At 44.6% G+C, this 19,479-nt stretch overlaps 1 protein-coding gene across 1 annotated transcript in view; it reads right to left on the bottom strand.

Moving 5' to 3' along the window:
• Window positions 1-19,479, bottom strand: part of cacna1ab (calcium channel, voltage-dependent, P/Q type, alpha 1A subunit, b) — a 114,967-nt gene that overhangs the window by 47,871 nt on the left and 47,617 nt on the right. The window contains exons 5-16 of the mRNA XM_029502526.1: window positions 6,229-6,320; window positions 5,956-6,108; window positions 5,515-5,702; window positions 4,157-4,260; window positions 3,923-4,038; window positions 3,796-3,840; window positions 3,163-3,255; window positions 2,888-3,085; window positions 1,560-1,672; window positions 504-616; window positions 252-383; window positions 31-103 (exon numbers count right to left, since the gene is read on the bottom strand). Coding sequence (XP_029358386.1) covers window positions 31-103; window positions 252-383; window positions 504-616; window positions 1,560-1,672; window positions 2,888-3,085; window positions 3,163-3,255; window positions 3,796-3,840; window positions 3,923-4,038; window positions 4,157-4,260; window positions 5,515-5,702; window positions 5,956-6,108; window positions 6,229-6,320 — 1,420 coding nt within the window. The remainder of the gene's footprint in view (window positions 1-30; window positions 104-251; window positions 384-503; window positions 617-1,559; window positions 1,673-2,887; window positions 3,086-3,162; window positions 3,256-3,795; window positions 3,841-3,922; window positions 4,039-4,156; window positions 4,261-5,514; window positions 5,703-5,955; window positions 6,109-6,228; window positions 6,321-19,479) is intronic.

The raw sequence follows: 19,479 nt of genomic DNA, 5'->3' as shown, positions 1-19,479 counted from the left end.
GTAGGTCGAAGGTTAATAATGACCCCTCACCTGAAACACTGTCATGATGGCCGCTGCAAACGTGTCAAAGTTAGTGGGCGGAGTCCCAGTTTCAAAGTTGAATCTGAGAAGAAGAGATTTGTTTGTTGAGTTTTGTTGTGTTTTTTTTATTATTATTATTATTGTTTGTGGCACATCGACACAAATAATTTTACCTTTTTGTTTGTTTGTTTGTTTGTTTGTGTGTTTTTTAAGTTTGCGTTGATACTCACTGTCCTCCAAACAGCTGCATCCCCAACAACGCGAAGACCACGATGAAGAGGAAGAGGAGGAAGAGCAAACTGACAATGGACTTCATGGAGTTCAGCAGGGAAACCACCAGGTTTCTCAGAGGAGCCCAGTACCTGAGGAAGAGGAGGGAGGTTGAAGAAAGAAGAGGGCCAGCTCGTCTGCGTCATCGCTGCATGAGTGTGCTGTTGGAATTTTGTGTCTTTGTGCGTTTGTGTGTGTGTGTTTGTCTTTACTTGGTGACTTTAAAGATGCGGAGCAGTCTCAGAGCTCGTAAGACGCTGATCCCAAAGGACGTGCCCGGTTTGATGGTGGCCCACACTACCTCGAAGATACTGCCCACAATGACCTGCGCGCACACACAGACACACACAGACACGCCGTATGAGGCCCACCGAAGATGTTTGCAGTGAAGAATTTTGAGTCATTTTTCTGTATTATTCCTGCAGCGATCGAACAGGCTGCTGCTGCTGAAGTCTTCCTGGTCTTTTCTGTTCGTCCTCATTTTCCCCGCAGATGTGTTTCTAGAAAGCAGCTTTGTTTTAACGCTTGCTTCCAAATTCTGTTTTTTTTTTTTTGTTTTTTTTTTTAAAAAGGACATCATTAAATGTGACACAGCGTCCAGTTGGTTCATCGGCTCAAAACGATGTGGAAATCCTTATCCACTCTGTGTAAGTTCAGCTTTTAACATCTGTGTGTGATGTTTGCGGCCGCTGGTGTTAATCTGATGCAGCTCTGGCAGGAAACCGAATGTTGGATTTCTCGTCATTTTAAATAATTTCCACTTTTACTCTCTAAAACATCACCCTCTCACACACAGCGATATGACGTTAGCGGGTATTTTTATTTGTGTACTTTTGTTGCCCTGAACCATTAACATGGGGCAGTAAAAAAAAAAAAACACAGGGTTTGAGCACATTTAGATAAATTTATGTAATATCATTGGGAACAAAGAAATGAAGAAAATGATGAAATATTTGATCAATTATTCAAAAGACAAGAAGCGAGCTCCTCTTTAGATTTTCACGTCTCTGTAAGTTTGAGAGCAGCAGCTGTTGAGTTGACATGAGCTTTGAACTCATCTCTGATCTTTTTCTCTCTAATCCAGAAACCAAACTGGAGCAACAACAAAAAAAAAAAAAAGATTCATTTTCACGTAGCTTTCAGGGCACGTTGGCCCAGAAAATGGCGTCACCTGTTCAGTCAAACAGGATGTTGAATCTGTTTCTAAAATCTGAGAAGTCTGAATCTGAAATGAAAGTTATGTGCTGAATGTGTGTGTGTGCACTCACCACACAGTCAAAGCAGTTGAATGAGGAGTGGAAGTAGGGCTGGATGCCCAGGCCATACATCTTGATCAGCATCTCAGACATGAACAAACCCAAGAAGATAAACTCTGCATAGACTGGAGGGAGGAAAGACATCGGGGGGGAAGAGAAAAAAGAAAGACATTAGGACGAAGGTGGTGAAGTAGAGGATCAGATAAAAAAGTGAGGGAGGAATAACAAACGATAACGGAGGGGGGGGGCAGAAAACAAGAGAGCGGAGTGAGTGTTGTGAGCTCAGAGGTGTATGACAGCGTGATGATGAATAGACTCCATCAGTGACTGAGGCTTCATATGCTAATGACGCTGGACACCGGCCAGAGACGACAAGCTGCCTCCTCCGAGGCTTCTGTGTGCCTGTTTGTCTGAAGAACATACACAGAATAAAATAATGTGCAGCTGAAATCCTCTGAAAAGCAAACTACTAAACTCACACTGAACTTTACGGGCAATCAAGAACGGCAGTAAACAAGATGACTGATGTCTAAAATAAATTGATCTGGCCTCGATATTTATAACCAGAAAATGAAACAACAGTACGTTCCAGAAGTTGAAGCTGAGCCACGTGTGTTTCTGCTAATTAAAGGAGTAAACGGTCTAAATGCGTTGTTTGTAGGCGGGAACTGGAGATGTAAGGTGTAAAAAGATGAGTTTTACGTCTGTGTGTGTGTGATTAAAAGGCTCGATACGCTCAGATGTTGGTGTTCAGTTTGGGATCCTGTAGGTGTGACGAGTCATCAGATCTGCACTTAACACCAGACCAAGAAGCTGCGACGTGCTGCGTCTGACACACAACAGGTAAAAAAAGACTTCTCTGCCTGAGTCATGTCGGCGTCGGCTGAGGTGATTAAAGTGCAGAGAAAATATTTTATGAAGGTAATATTTCTTTGGGAGCCACCTTGTGCTTCTGTCAGGAGACGTTCTGAGTTAGCAGTGAATAAGAGAGAAAGTGCAGATCGCTGTGATGTCACCATGAAATGGACCTTTGACCTTTCAGACACAAAATGATCCCTTAATTTCACCCTCATAGATGTTTGGTTTAAGCTGTGTCATAGTTAGTGGACAAATTCCTGATTTACAGTTCAAACATGTATTTTTTGAGGTCACGAAACTTTTAATCAGTTCATCTTTGAGCTCAGATGAATGTTGAACAACCCAAAAACGTGATGTCCCAGAAAAGATTTAAAAATAAAAGCAGAGGAAGACACAGAATGATGAATGTTCAGGACAGCCATATTAATACTGTTTATGACAGTTGTTTGTATTGTGTGTTTGTTTGTGTTGATTGTGCTCACAGAGGAAGTCCGACAGGAGCTGCGGCTGGTTGTAGTGCACCGCGGCCACACACATGGTGTTGAGGCCCACCAGGCAGAGCACCGTCCAATAGAAAGCCTGCGTCTTCACTATCTTGCGGATGAAGAACCGCAGACGTCGCTCCTTCTTACTGTAGTTGGAGCCCTCCTTACCGCTCTTGATGCTGGAGCGGGCAAAACCTGAGGAGGGAATCGGGGTGGGGGGGGTCACAGCAGCTCCTCGGAAATAAAAAACACCTTTCAGAGAAGTCACTTACCGACGGCGTCCCCCATGTTGTCCTCTCCCTCCTCGGGGTTCAGCAGCTCTGTCTTGTTGTTTTTGGTTTTGATGGTCGGCTTTCGCCTCGAAACTAGAACGAGAAAAACGAGAAAATCTCCAGTAAACGTTTTCTTGTTGGCGGCTCGGTGCTCAGCAGTGCACTGAGGAAGCCGGCTGGGATTTGTCGGTAAATATTCTGATGCACAATAACTTCTGGTCTCCTTTTGTCTTCTGAAGACAAAACTACCAGTGTGACCGTGGAGCTCATTCTCTGGTTAACTTTGCACCAACTCAGGCGCCGCTTCCTGCATTTGAGCTGCCATTCGACAGATTTAGTCTAACTCTACGGCGGCCTTCTTTTCCCGGCCCACAGGTGCGTCCGCTGAGGCCTAACCTATCCGGAGATTCATTGTTTGCCGGTAATGAGATCAAGCAAAATGCAGTCCAACAAAAACTAGGGTGAAGACAAAGTTACGTGTTGCAGTTTTCTAAAACTCAGCGGCGTCTTTCAGTTTGGCCTTTTTGACCTTTGCATCCCTGAATTTATGTCTCCTCACTCTAAATCTTTTTTGTTGAGCTTAAATCTTCTTCATTTACGATCATTTACGCACAATGACAGCAAATCAGTTACCATCAAAGTTTCCTGTTCCGTCTTCCTCCGCCAGAATCACCTCCTCTGTAACAAGTTAAAGAAAACAGCCGATCAGCATGAACATTCAGTTTGTGTGTGTTGTGGGAATCGAACCGTGTGCGCCGACCTGCTTTGCAGATCCACTCCAGGTATCCGTTGAGCTCTCTCTCGATCTGCTGCTGTCGCCTCAGCTTGAGGAACTCGCTCCTGTTCTCCACTCGTTCTCTCTCTTTGGCAAATTCACTGTGGGGACATTTTTAACTGGCTCATTTCGGCAGAAAAACAAAATACGGGTTTACGAGGTAGCATACAAGAAAAGGAGAGAGGTTTTAATCAAGCGAAAGCGAGCGAAGGACCGTACCCTGAGAGGACGCCCAGCACCAGGTTGAGCATGAAGAACGAGCCGATGATGATGAGGGGGATGTAGTACATCCAGTTCCAGGCGCTGCCCTCCACATCGTTACTCTGGAGAGGGAAGACAGATGCACTCCAGATCAGTTAATACAAGAATATCTGTATGTTTTGTGTAAATGGAAAGTTAAAAAGTTTTTTTAGTTTGGATGAAGCTGTCCTCAGCTCCACCTTTCCTGTAAACATGGTTCCAGCTGCGTGACACAGGCGTCTCCTGTTTTCACTCCACGTACAGTATTCCCTGTCATGGCCGTCACACAAACTGTGATCAAATTAAACAACTATGATTTCCATAAAGTTTGATTTATCATTCAGCTCCACCTTTGCAAAAGTAGGACAAACTAACCGAAAGGCACAACAACGGATCAGAAGCTAGAAACTTTTTCTGTGCTGCACAAGATCCGCAGAGAGCTGAAGCATATGTAATGCTGACCCACTTCCTAACTTAAAGCCCGGCCTGGATGCAGAGATGCTGCGTTCATGGGCAGCAGGAAACAGGCCTCTTTTGTGCCCAGGTGTCCGGTCACTGGACGCTCTGCGACCTCGTCCTCACACTAAACAAAGCCAGCTGACAATCAGAGAAATCAGGTTAGTGGAGGATATTGTGTTTCTGTGACCCGTGTAATGCTTTAATGGAACTATCAGCTGATTATTACCTCCTGCCGGAGTTCTGCATGCATGCGCTGGGTTTTATACCGCATGGTAGGGTGCGCGCGGCTCGTTCTCTATTAAACTTTCATTGGTTTCCTCCTGACTGCTTGTGAGAGTGTTGAAGTCAGCCTCCATCCATCAGAAAAGATGTTAAATATAGAGCGAGACGGACCAGAATAGAGAGAGAAGGGGAGCGACTGTGAAGGTAGGAAGACGGATAAAGGAAGTCGAACAGAGAGCGGACAAACCTCCAACTACTTCATGTTTCATTCAGCCCCCCACGTTCAGGACAGGGAGAGATCTGAGCTTGTTAAAAAAAAGACTGGAGAGAGTCGCTCATTGAGGGAGAGAATCATGTGATTTCAGTGTTTTACTTCGAGATGTCTTGACAGAGGAGAAAATTTGTGTTGTAGCAAAGCTCAGCTAAAAAAAAACACTCGACAGAAAAACTGAACTTCTTTTACAATATTTCATCTTTTTGTCTTTTTGTTTGTAAGAACTAAACTTTATTTACTTAGATTTTTCTTTTTATTTGATCTTCAGCTTCAGCTTTAAAGCTTCTTTCTGTTGTTGATAGGAACACTTTAAAACCTTCTCATTAGGGTGCAGTTAAATAATGTTGCCATGAGTATTTCAGGCTGAAAAGGGTTGTCTTACGAAGTAGAGCATTTCCGTCCATCCCTCCATGGTGATGCACTGGAAGACGGTGAGCACGGCAAACAGGATGTTGTCGAACTGGGTGATGCCGTAGTTCGGCCCGAGCCAGCCTTTTTTACATACTGTGCCGTTCGGACACAACCGGGAGGGCAACTCGTCACCACACGGCAATTCATCCACCACGTCTCCTGATCAAAGAGCGGGAAAAATCCAAGGTTACACAATCAAAGTTATCGGCGTAGACAACTTTGTTATCAGTGAGCTGGGACCCTGAAACTCAAACAGCCAAATGGAATTCACCCATCATCCATTTCACCATTTTTCTAACGCTTACCCTAAATATTTTCTTTGTAAGGGGCAAAGTCAGAAGGGATGGGGTCACCGTCGATTCTGTGTTTTTAAAATCCAACAAGGAGCAATCAGCCCCAGACTTTTTCTCACCTGTGGATTCATCATAGCAGGTTTTGTGGAACTTTCCCATGTAGAACTCCAGGCCAATGATAGCGAACATGAGGATGGCCACGAACAGCAGCAGGCCGATCTGCAGCAGGGGGATCATGGCCTTCATAATGGACTTGAGCACCACCTGCAGGCCTGGAGGACAAAGTCGGAACAGAGCCAGTACAGTGAACCTGGGTCTTCTTAGTGATATCAGGTATTTGTTGTATTTGGTTAACAGTGTTCTGTCAGAGAAAAATGAAGCAGTGCACTTACTGGGAATCCCAGAAACCAGCTTTAGTGGTCGCAACACTCTGACGGCTCGCAGTGTCCTCAGGTCAAGTTGAGACCCCACAGACGACAAAATACTGCAGAGAAAAAACTAGCAGTGTGATGAGTGTGTATTCAGAAACGCTGACTCCAAATCAGAGATTCAACTCTGAGAAAAGGAATAAAATCCAGAACTGACCCAGCCTGATAGTGTTGCTGTGAGCATCTTATTTTAATTAAATATGATTGTGCACCCAGAAACACAAGTCTTCTTCTGGCGGCTCCGCATGTGTGCAGTTGTGAAGCTTTGTGTGTATATGTGTATGTGTGCAACTCTGGTGTGAAGTCAGAGGCAGAGACAGGTTGGAAATTTCCATGCTTTGTCTCATACGGGGGCGGAAGCCAGGTCTGTCCAGCAGGAGGGGGACGGGAGGAGTGAGGGGCGTAGAGAGGGGGGATGCTCTGAGGAAGCGGAGGAGGAGGAGATAATCGAAGGGAAGGAGAGAGGACTTGAGCTTTAAGATCATTAGGAGACCAAAACAACCATTGATTATTGAAATGTGTATATTTTCCTGGGCATGAGCTTTTACTGCTTCTTCTTTAATTTATTAGAATTTATCAATATTTTCCGAATCAAACTCTAAATTCTATTAATTCGTGATTATTTCTCGTTCAGATGCAATCAAATGGGGAGGAAACTGCTATTAAATGTGCTAATGAAGACAGGCAGAGGCCCACCTCGCTTTTGTGAAGGGAACTAATAATTTCCCCTCGCTCGTTGTTGCAGCACGGAGCAGCCCTGTAGCTCTGTAAGTTCATTAAAAGCAGCAGAAAAACAGAAATCTCTTGGTCAGTGACTACAATCCAACACGATGCCGAGATACAATGACATCGACAGCATACAACTAAATCCTCTCTTCTTAGTACACCGGTGCTGTTTGTGTTTTCGCTCTTTAGCTTTTCCACACAATGGAATCGGTCACACGCCACCAACATTACTGATCACACGTCACACGTCAAGACTAAAACGCATCGCCTGTGACAGACCTTTTGAAGACCTTTGTGCCAAAAGGCTTTGAAAATCTCTCCCGGAGAGAGGAGAGCTCAGATAAAGACATGAAAATTGAAGAAATGCAGGAAGAAATGCCAATTAAAATTCTGTAAAGTGAATTTAAACTGAGCTCGGTTCCCTTCACCTCTGCCGTCACCCCCTCCTCTGCAGGTTGGTTGCTAATTCCAGTAAGAGGTCATTTATTAACAGACACGGCACCGGCAGCCAAGCCTCTCATTCCCTCAATGGCTTTTTAACAGCCACAGCTAAAGGCCAGGCTGTAGGCCTGAAAACACCAGACATCAGCAGAATAAGCCAACATCCTGAGGTCCAGTAAAGATCCGATGAGACGCACGGATAAATGATTCTGACCTGACGTGATCTCTGCACAACACTCCCAGAACTGGGATCTGTCGGTGTGGCTCGACTCTTTCATTCCTAAAACTGAATCCTCAAAAATATGAGCTTGTCTTTCTCCCTCTGCTGAGGCCACAGTTACTTTAAAGCATTGTTTTCTTTTTCCCACTTTCAGAGAGCTGGATTTTTGTGTGGATGAGTGGACGGATGACGCACAAGAGCGAAGGGTGTGACTCAAAAAATTCTGACTTTTTCTTGCCTTCCTGTCTCCCTGCCTGCCGTTCAGTCTGTCTCTCTCCTTGTTTATTTTTGTCCCCCCCCCCCCTTTTTTTTTGATCTCATTTGGGGAGCGAATGCAGAGTTTCAATATTCATCCGTGTGAGACAGCAGCCATCCGCTTCTGCCAGACAAACCCAAACCGCCGGGATGCAGTCACCCCTGGCAACGGCTGAACCTGCCCACCGTGCGCCGAGCGGGCCGGTAGAGGGAGCAGCGACTGTGCTGCTGGTTGATCTGAGGGTGGAGGGGGAGGGGACAGGAAGGAAAGCATTGGAACAACATGGTCACAAGGAGGAAACGGGTACGAGTCAAAATAAAAAGTGAGATGGTGAGGTATGAGAGGAAGTCGATTAATTATTGTTCATTATAATTGTTCATCATCAGGGTTTGTTTATCATTGATTTCATAAATTAAATGGCAAATGTCAATGGCAACATTATTTGAGAAACCAAGTGGAATTAAAACCAAAGTCAGTTGTGAAAAGATAAAATTTTAGTGGCAGGTATGGAAGCTATTTGGTTTTAAAGGAAAAATTCATAATAATACAGACAATAACAACGCAATGAGGGTGTGCTGAAGATAAAGCTATCAGGGATGAGATTATTCAATTCTGTTCCATTTAGATGCTTAAGAAAACTCAAAAATTCAAACCTAGAAATATTCCTCACTGCCACTGAATGAGCAGAGTTAATGCAGAAAGACACAAAAGGCTGAAATAAAAGATTATATTGATGTCAAACAACGGAGATAAAAATGAAGTCAGAACTAAAACAGGTGAGTTTGTTAAGTTTTGAGTTCCAACTTTTTTTGTTTGACTCACAATACACAATAACACATTATTCATTGGCATTTAAATTCTAGCTAATCAACCTTTCATGATGAACACATTTTTCACATTTTGCCTGTGAAATTGTGAATTGCTGAAGTTAGCATGCTAACCAGCTAGCACCGGCCCCGTTTGATATAAACTCACTGCAGCATCCGATGTGTCAGTTTTCTGGATTGTAAACACAACACAGACTGAAGCTGTTGGCAAGACGTGCTATTTAATGCTAACACTGCTAACGCTGTGCTAAAGCTATAAGCAAAAATTTGCAAATGACTCCTTAACACATTTACAAGTGCTGAAACAAACCGGAAAGGGAATGTCCCAAGTGATAACAGGAGCGGCCAGTTGGAGCGCGATGGAGCTCGTGGATAACAATGGATAGTGTTCAAGTGATGTTTCAACCGTTTTGTGGCAAACACGTGCCGTGTGTGGTCAGTCTTTGTTGTTAAATGGTGCAGACCAGACAGAATGTGGTGTGGTAATGTCATTTTGTTTTGTGATATGTAAAAATGTTTTCCAAAATGTAAATTTGTCTCAAGCTTTGTAGAAGTGTTTCAGATTTTGGCCTGAATTTGAATCTGGATTTAAATACTGCACAGACCCAGACAGAGTCCCTGAGGAACAGCAGCCCAGGTGGGAAGAAGAGGCACAACATCCCTCGACAGACAGAGCCGGAGAAAGAGGACGCAGTTTGAAAGAGAGTGACAGACCTGTGAGTTAAAAGTGTGAAAGACGGAGAGAGGGGACGACAGGTAGAGAGACACAAAGAAACTCCAGAGAGAGAGAGAGGGAGGGTGTTTGGACGGTGATGACAGAGAGCTCACTGCTGGGAAACACCTCACAATCAACCCGTAAAACTCTCACAACCTGAACTGTGCTGCGTTCAGACAGGAGACAGACAGGAAAGGTGCGTCCTGAGGGAAGTACGAAAACTATTACAGACTTCCTGAACTAAAAAAATACACTGATATGAATATTTAATACACACATGAATGATTCTGGTTCTCAGCTACTGATTGTTGAAATTTCTAATTTAGTTTTAACTGAATAAAATATGGGAATTGAGATCTTTGTCGGGTTTTGTGTCATAAAACAACATGAAGAATGATTAATTCATACCTGCTCTAATATTTTCCCAGTGTTTCTTTTTATTTGTTCAAACTTTAAATTAAATGAATAAAAGAAATCAAAAATATCTAAAGTCACTTCCTGCCGTCTTCATCTGTTAATGAGGGAAACCAAATTTATGATTTGGCTTTATGGAGGTCTCGTCGGTCACTTGCCACCTTCACTTTGCTTGGTCTCTGCCGGCTCATGGCATTGCCATAGTAACCGGCAATTCCTCTCTTCGCCGAGTCTCCACGGTTACCGACCTGCTCTCATTCATAAGTGTTGCCAGGGCAACGCGGCCCCGGCTCATTGATGGAATCTCGGCATTGCCGCAGCAACGGGGATGGGAAGTGGATCTCCTAGCAATTGGTTTTCAACCCGTCAACACACACACACACACACACACACACACACACACACACAGGTCTATGGTAAGCACAACTTTCCTTGAATGCAGACAAACACACACTGACCAAACAAAAACAACTGCATCCTTTAGCTGTACACAAATAGACACACAGATCGAAATATATGATGATTTGCTTACTGTGCGCACACACACACACACACACGCACACAAAGTGTATGATTTTTGTGTGACAGAATGATGAACACAGCGCAGCCCAGGTAGCGTGGATGACCTACTTTCTCTGCTGCTGTTGACGTGTTGAGCACTGACGTTGTGTTTTATAAAATGTACACAGACACACAAAGTGTTTGATTCGATTGCTAAAACACTCATTTACTGTGAACTTTACTCCCACTGGCTTTTTCTCGAAGTTTTGCTCGTCACTTCTCAGGGTTGTGAAACACTGATGACATTTGGTCATCTGGAGTCTGAAGCTTTGGAACAACTGAGTTAAAACTCTGTGTGACTCGTGGAAACTGTCACCAATTAACAGAGGAAGGGAATCTCGGCCACAACCTTTATTTACGTTATATAAATATTAATGTTGCAGACTTCATCATGTGCCATGAGTGTGAATTTGTTGTGTGTAATGTGGGCTAAAACAGCACAAACACACAATCGCAACATGCAAAAGACTGGGACCAGTTCCAGCCGGTGAGCTCTGTGTGTGTGTGTGTGTGTGTGTGCGTGTTTTGTGGAATTAGTGTGGGAGTGCCATGTGTCATCACAGCATGAGCTCCTTTCCCCTTCGATCCTCCCACTGAGCCTCTCACACACACACGATGGACAACGTCTCAGTCTAACACAATGCACAGTTAAGGAACTTGAACAATATGTCCACACAAAACAAATAAACAATCTGGATGTTCTAACTCATCACCACAGTGATTTATTGATGGTTTCAGTTCAATGCCACCAACACTTCGGCTCTATCGAGTCCTCACTAACACATTGTTGGAGTCCTTCACGAGGTGAGGAGAAGTGAAACGACAGAGGTCAGAGGTCGGAGGTGTCCGTCAGCAATGCTCTCAGGGAGATAGCTTTTTTTTTTTTTTTGTGAAGTTAGTTCAAAGAACCGCTCCACAGTGTGAAAGATTACCTCCTCAGCAAACGACAAAAACACTGACCCAAACTCAGAGATTTTTAAGATGATAATAATAAAAACTTTGTAAAGTAACGGTCCCGTTATTTTGGAAAAACGGTATACTTCAGGGCGGGGCTACCTGTGATTGAAAGACTGATCCAAAAATGAGGAAACGCCCCCCCCCAGCTTCCACCAACAAGGTGGTACGGTCCGATCACTCTCCTTTAGTGGGAGAGTCCAAGGTGAAGGGGAGGTTACTGTGAGCCCCCCCACCCTTCATGATTCAGACTCATTCCTCTTTCTCTTTCCATCTTCTTGTTGTAGTTGCGGGGGGGGGGGCTGAAGGCACTCTCATTCTAAACCACACTCTCCATCCTCAGCCGCCCCACCCCCATCTTCCTCCTCCTCCTCGCTCTGCCTTTCCCTCTCCCACATTATTGCTGATCTCAGCAGAGTGCTAACACTCAGCTGATGGACTCTCTCTACCCCCCCCCCCCACCCCCCACCAAACTAAACACCCCTGTTTTCTCTTCATTCCTCTCCTCCTCTAATTTGGCTTCAAGACAGCTTGTTCTCTCGAGGACAACAAAGTCCCCGCTCCATCTTTCGGTCTAATTGAATCAACATGTCTGTTTCCTGTCTCCTGTTTAGTCGTGTCACTCTTTCCTGTGTCCGTAATCTTTCTGACCCCCCCCCACCAACAATCGCTCTCCCTCCGAGGCAGCTGATTGTCCCACCTGTCCTCCCGTCTCCTGTCAGCATGACTCTTGGAACTGACGAGGACACGACATCTGGACTTCTCTGTCCTTAGTCGTGCGTGTCTTTCCTCTCGGCATGTTGTCGTGCGCACAGTGGAGCGATTGTGTGTTTTTTCTGAAGACTTACTGACCTGCTGCAGTCATCAATAACATAAGAACAGAGGATCTCCGGTGAGTTATCACCAAGCTCTACGGCACGTTCCCCCCTCCTTCATCTTTTTAGATCCGTTCCCCAGCTGGTTTAACCGATTCAGATTAATGCCATAAACTCATATGACTGTGCTGTTGTTAAAATAAATTGTGATTTGCTGCAATATATTTAGTTTACAGCAGTTATCTGGATGAATTTCAACCCGCTGAGCCGCTAACCAGCTGGGAAAAGCTCAGAGCGAAGGGGAGGAGGTGGAAGATCGGGGCATGAAGAAAAGCCACATGAAACCTTCATTGTTGTGGCTTTCATTTGAAATCTTACCTTCACACTCATGGTTATCAACATTTTAGAATAAATCAGCAAACTCTGAGCGAAAAAAGTTTAACTACACTGGTTTTATTTTGCATTTCTGAAAGACTGCTTTCACACAGGATTGAGGATTGGGAGTTTTTTTGTTTTGTTTTTTTTTCTTAGAGAGGGTTAAACGACAACCATGAAACACAACCTCTGCAGCCCGAGGCCACAGGCAGATTTGTGTATACTGAACATGAGTCTTAATGGAGCTTCAGAGAGGCTTACATGGCCTGAACGGTGCTTAACCTGATCACCTGATACTCTGTTCAGATACGAAACACCGATGGTGGAATGAACTCAAACATCTGCACTGATTTCTGCTGCGACGACAACATAATACCTTTACAACCATCAGCCCAACTGGCCGGAATAGATAAGTACTTCCCATTTGGCCTGAGTCGCTTCACACACTAATTAATATGTCGACTTTGTTGTAATGCCGACTCGATTATGTGCGACGGCCGGATCCAAACGTGTTTCATATCTCTAATAGCTGCCTGACAGACTTCTTCCTATCGGAGGTCAGAGGTCGTCAACGCTGTGGGTGTCTAACTTCACCCCTCCCACCGCCGCTCTCACATGGTGCATCTGTAGGTGTGTGTTTGTGTCTGTTGTGGCTCTATTTCTGTTTCACAAGAGTGTGTGGGAGCGCACAAAGGCTGAAAGCCGGATTTCTAAAAAAAAAAAAAAAAAAATTTGCACTTAAAATGATTTTGCTTAAAGGGACACGTCACCCGCTTCATAAACGCTCGGCCGGTTGGCGAAACGGGGCTTGAACGCAGGAAATGGGGATTTGGGTTTAGTCAGCACTTCGTCTCAACTTTAGCTTGAAGTTTGGGATGTTGTTGTCATGAGTACAGTGACTTTGTTTAACGGTCAGCGTGGATAGAAAAAGGTCTGAGCTGCTGTCCATCCATCCATCCATCACTTTCTTTCCTTCTTAATTCTAATGCACAAAACGAGCACATCCTCATTTACTCCCTCTCCTCTTCTTTCAACAAAACAAAAACTGAACTATTAAAGCCTTAAAATAAACAGACCGTGGTTATCGTCCGTCTTTAACAGAAGACATCTCGTCCATTATGTTGTCGCGACACCTCATGGAGCGTATTTATACATAGTGTTTGTGCAGCCCTTCACTTTGGTGGAGTCGGAGGGTATAGGAGAACACATAGGAGAGTGATGAGGCTGTAAATGACTGCAGAGCAATAATGATAATGGAAGTAATGGCAAAAGGACAATTTCCAACCAGGTACTCTGTCTTTCTTTCTCTCTCTGACCTCATTCTTCTCTCGCTGCTAGACTTCGTTCATGCTGCTGTACTCGGTGTGCCGCCCTGTTTGCACCAAATCTTAATGTTTGATTAAAAGTAGATTTTTGGAGAGAGGCCTGATGCAAAGTCAGGAGTTCTCCAAGATCAATGTGTTTAGTCTGAAACTATTTTTATTTATTTTATTTTATTTAAATTTTTTTTCGGCTGTGTGGAAGGAGCTGAATAAATCTCTTTATGGAGACGTGTTTTATCTTTTCGATCCTGTTTCTGACGCAAAACTCAGCACTGAGCTCTCTGTACAATGAGTCAGAGCCCCCCCCCCTCCTTCAGTGCTGGTTCTGATGTCATGTTCTGTCTCTGTCTCTGCCAGATACGTTAGTGACTCAGTTTTTTGTTTGTTTTATTTTACCCAATATAAGCTGAAAATGCATATCTGTCTCACTGGCACAGTTTGTTCCTTCTCTCAGTTTTTGTTCTGCGTGGATCTCAGTTAAACCGGCAGAAGTCACTCTGCTATTTCTGACCAGATCAGAAGTTTATTCAAGATCTGGGTCCATACAGCTACAGATAAATGACTTTGTGATGCCTTAGGTCAACTTCAACCACCCAAAACTTCAACCCAGTCAGCTGGAAGGAAAAGTTCTCCATTTGAGTTTTGTGTGGCGGGAAAAAGGATTCAGGATTAGAGATGAGGTCAGGGGTTAGGATATCGAGAGAGTCGCTTCTCCTTCCGATGTAGCCTGCACTGCGCCAACTTTGACCTCCACCTTCTGAGTCTGGGATACTCAGAAGAGATGCGGTTAATTACTTCCTCAGCAGTAATTACTCCCATTTTAATCATCTTTAAGAGTGAGACACAGCCAACCATGGTGGAAAATATGACTGTTAAAAAGTACTTTCTCTGATTCGGCGTCTCGTCGACAGACCGGCCCAGGCGCTACTGTAAACGATTAGATTACTGCATGACGTCACTGAGCGGCTCCCAAAATCGATGTGCTGTCATCCCCTAATACGAACTACAGCAGACACTGCGTGTGTGTCCTCTCCTACGCTTCCCTCCTCTCATTAATTCGTGTCCTCATCAAGTATCTCTCTTCAGTGTGTTTACCAAGAGGGAAGCCAACACACACACAGACACACACACATTCCTAACAACACAGCAGCAGAAGCCTCCTTGGTCACGACTCTCACACACTCTCTCCCAGAAATCACGAAGGGGAGAGAAAGTAAAAGACGCTGACGAAACCATTACACAGAACACACAAATAAAATCAAACCAAGATGTAGCCTGAATGCAAAAAGTTTGCATAAAACACACAACGGTACATTTGTTAAGAGTGCCAATTGTTTTTAAAACGACGAGTATCTGATGCTCGAACTGGACTTCCTGGTTTACATCGTCGTGGACCAAATGTGAAGAGTCAAGGACTGTTGGGTGCAACACCACCAGGGCGATTAAGTGAAACTAGCAACTGAATCTATTCTAACATATTTATTTGGCAGTGCGACTTGAGAATTTAAGGAAATCGAGGTCATCTATTCCTTCACACTGCTGATGGATGATTTCTGCAGCTCCTTGGACTCACTTATATTATATTTCATGCCCACTTAGAACCACTGAACAGGAGACCAATGACAGGAAACATTCAACGGCACGAGCTCAGCTATTCGTCATCATCACAGGTTTTTAAATTCTGAACTTTTCCGGCTCATTTCAATCTAAATTTTATGGTAAACCATGAATAGCCAACAAATGTAATTTGTGTAATTTGACACCACACACAAAGTCAGACCGAATGGGAGACAACAAGCAAGTGGACGATTACGTTTCCACCTTTTAGAATCAGGAAAGAAGTGAAATCTTAAAATGCTGTAAAGGAGACGTTAAAGGGATGTCTTCCCGCTCAAGGTCCTGATCCGTGTCCTGGTTCTCACTTAGATAGGAAAATAAGAGCCAAACACACACACACAGACACACACAGCAGGGAAACGGGGTAAACATATGCTGGTTTCTAGCAGTATGTGTTGATTCGGAGTCTTTCCATTCAATTCAAAAGGTTTAATATGAATATACATGAACATTTGAAATGTGGCTGTAATTGGCTTCACGGGCCGCGCTGATGTGTGCGCAGTGTGTACATTTACAGTATCTGAAAACAGAAATGCAGCGTGTGTGTGTGTGAGTGTGTGCATGCACCACAAGATAACAGCAGAGTGTGTTACATAGGCGGTGCTGAGTGATTGATCACAGGGAGCAGAGAAAAGCAGGTTACTGCAGCGCACACACACACACACACACACACACACACACACACTAGGCGTGCTCCTCATGCTTCTTGCTCTCTCGTTTTTCTCTCTCTCTCTCCCTCCCCTCCCCCGTTCCTCCATATCCATCGTTGCCTTCCCTCCTCCTCCCATCCTTCCTCTCTCATTCCCCATACATCACTTTCACCCCCCCCCCCGCTCTTCCTCTCCCTCCTTGCCGTGGTCTTCCTCCTCTCTGCTCTCCATCCCTCTCACGCCTTCTCTAGCAGCCAAAGCCATCTTGAATTCCCCCCACCCCTCTGTCCTGTTATCCAGAGCTCAGGGGAACGAAGACACATCGTCACGTGTCCTCTTCCTCCTCCTCCCTGCTATCTGGCTGCAGTAGTACAGCTCCGCTCGTCTGCTGCTGAAGCTATCAATCTGTCTATCTATCTGGTCAGTAATTATTGGTGAGAATGATGTGACGGTTACATTGATGGAACGGTAGAATATGTTATTTATTACAGTTCCTCCCTCCCGTTTCCTTCAGCGGCCGACCTTTATTTGTTCCATTGATGTGGAAAACTGGTTCCAAGATGGCGCCTGATTCATTCCTATTAGTGAGGCTCGCAGCTCTTAGTATGAAATACAATGATATCTGATAGATGTCAATAAAACGAGGAGTGAACGCAGCGAGCTTCTGACTTCCGGCTCCCAGAATCCAACACTGCTTTGGGCATTCATTTGCTCTTCACTGGCAGCGCCGCTTTTAAAATGGCGTCTCATTCTTTTTATGAAACGTTGATATGACTCGTTTGAATATTTAAATTTTAATTGGTCAAACTTGTTTTCTATTATTGAGTTTCTCTATTTTTAAACGCTGGTGTGTAACTCAATCCAAACTGGACGTCACTCTTTCTTTCTTTCTTTCCAACTTGAAAGGTGAAACTCGGACTGAGGACCTTTTCAGCATTTAAATCTACGTTGGCAGTGAATATGAGACAAAGTGAGTGAGGAGGACCGAGAGTCAAGCTTCGATGGATTAATCCTGGAATATTGTGTAACAATTGTCTAACAGCCGATGCTGTGAAGTGTAACATATGTTCTTTTGTTGGTTTGTCATTTTAATAAAATGCATTTAAAGATGGAGGAAACTCAGCTATCGCCATAACAACCAGCCTGCCCCCCCCCCGCAGTGACATTTCACTTTGCCCTGGTTGCTGCACCCTGCAGAGCTGCTCTGATCCAGCCTCCGAGTGTGTGTGTGTGTGTGTGTGTCCTCATTAAAGGACGACTGAGGGGGAGTGGTCCTCAGCAAACACACACACCTTGTCAAACCAGCCCTCTGCTGTGTGTGTGTGTGTGTGTGTGTGTGTGTGTGTGCAATCAAAAAGAGAGGAAACCGCAATGTGCACAAAACACACACACACACAAACACACAAATGCACACACACACACAGTTAAATGTCAACATGGAGATCTGTGTCTGTATGTCTGTATTCCCGTCTTTCCCACATGACATCTTATTACCACGCCCCCCCCCCCCCCCCCCCCTTTTTTTTTTTTTTCTTGCTCAGGCGGCCATATTTGGCTCACGCACACAGAAGAGCACATGCAGACACACACACAGTCATCAGATGAACTAGCGAGCATGCAGGTGATGCTGATTATTTCCTGTTTTACTTAAAAATTCTCAGTAGAAAATGTTTCATAACATTCACAGTTTGACAAACATGCTTTTAATTTTAATTTCTGTTTCCTGCTGCCAAAAGTGTGTGTGTGTGTGTGTGTGTGGCTTTTCTTGATAGAAAGTCAAGACTAATACCGAAAATACCAACAACAAAAAAAAAGAAAAAGCGCAGCAGCTTATACAAAAGTATCTCTGTTAACAGCTTTTTGTGTTGTTGTTTTTTTAAATCACTATTTTTGTTTCGTAAAAGTAGATATTTTTGACATGAAACAATAAAAAGCCTCAACGATATGTGAATGAGAGATCGGTATCGGACACTTGATGCTTTCAAGGTGAAGACACACACAAACACACACAGACACACACAGACACACAAACAGAGAAATGTTTGTTCAAACTAGAAATCTCGTGTCCTCCAGATTAAGAATAATCTGGTGAGGTTTTTGCGACGTGTTCAAAATCCACAGAAACATTTAAGATCAGCTGCAGTCCACCTCAATCAATACACAGCAGGGACATGTCAGAGGGACGGAGACGTCCCACTGAGACAGACATCCTACTGAGGGACAGAGAGGTCCCACTGAAGAACAGAGACGTCCTACTGAGGGACAGAGACATCCCACTGAGACAGACATCCTACTGAGGGACAGAGACGTCCCACTGAGACAGACATCCTACTGAGGGACGAGACGTCCCTCTGAGACAGACATCCTACTGAGGGACAGAGACGTCCCACTGAAGAACAGAGATGTCCTACTGAGGGACAGAGACATCCTACTGAGACAGACATCCTACTGAGGAACAGAAACGTCCCTCTGAGACAGACGTCCTACTGAGGGACAGAGACGTCCCACTGAAGAACAGAGACGTCCTACTGAGGGACAGAGACGTCCCACTGAGACAGACATCCTACTGAGGAACAGAAACGTCCCACTGAGACACACATTCCTACTGAGGAACAGAGACGTCCAACTGAGACAGACATCCTACTGAGGGACAGAGATGTCCTACTGAGATAGACATCCTACTGAGGAAGAGAGATATCCTACTGAGACAGACATCCTACTGAGGGACAGAGACGTCCTACTGAGACAGACATCCTACTGAGGAACAGAGACATCCCACTGAAGAACAGAGACGTCCTACTGAGGGACAGAGACATCCTACTGAGACAGACATCCTACTGAGGAAGAGAGATATCCTACTGAGACAGACATCCTACTGAGGGACAGAGATGTCCTACTGAGACAGACATCCTACTGAGGGACAGAGACGTCCTACTGAGACAGACATCCTACTGAGGAACAGAGACATCCCACTGAAGAACAGAGATGTCCTACTGAGGGACAGAGACATCCTACTGAGACAGACATCCTACTGAGGAAGAGAGATATCCTACTGAGACAGACATCCTACTGAGGAACAGAGACGTCCCACTGAAGACAGAGACGTCCTACTGAGGGACAGAGACATCCTACTGAGACAGACATCCTACTGAGGAAGAGAGATATCCCTACTGAGACAGACATCCTACTGAGGAACAGAGATATCCTACTGAGACAGGACATCCTACTGAGGGACAGAGACGTCCCTCTGAGAAAGACATCCTACTGAGGGACAGAGATGTCCTACAGCTTTGACAGCAGACAGGCACAGACGAGTCAAAAT

The sequence above is a fragment of the Echeneis naucrates genome, chromosome 1 (genome assembly GCF_900963305.1).
Source record: "Echeneis naucrates chromosome 1, fEcheNa1.1, whole genome shotgun sequence".
Lineage (NCBI taxonomy): Eukaryota > Metazoa > Chordata > Actinopteri > Carangiformes > Echeneidae > Echeneis > Echeneis naucrates.
Note: the sequence above shows the minus strand (reverse complement) of the source record. Positions and strands in the feature narration are given on the sequence as shown.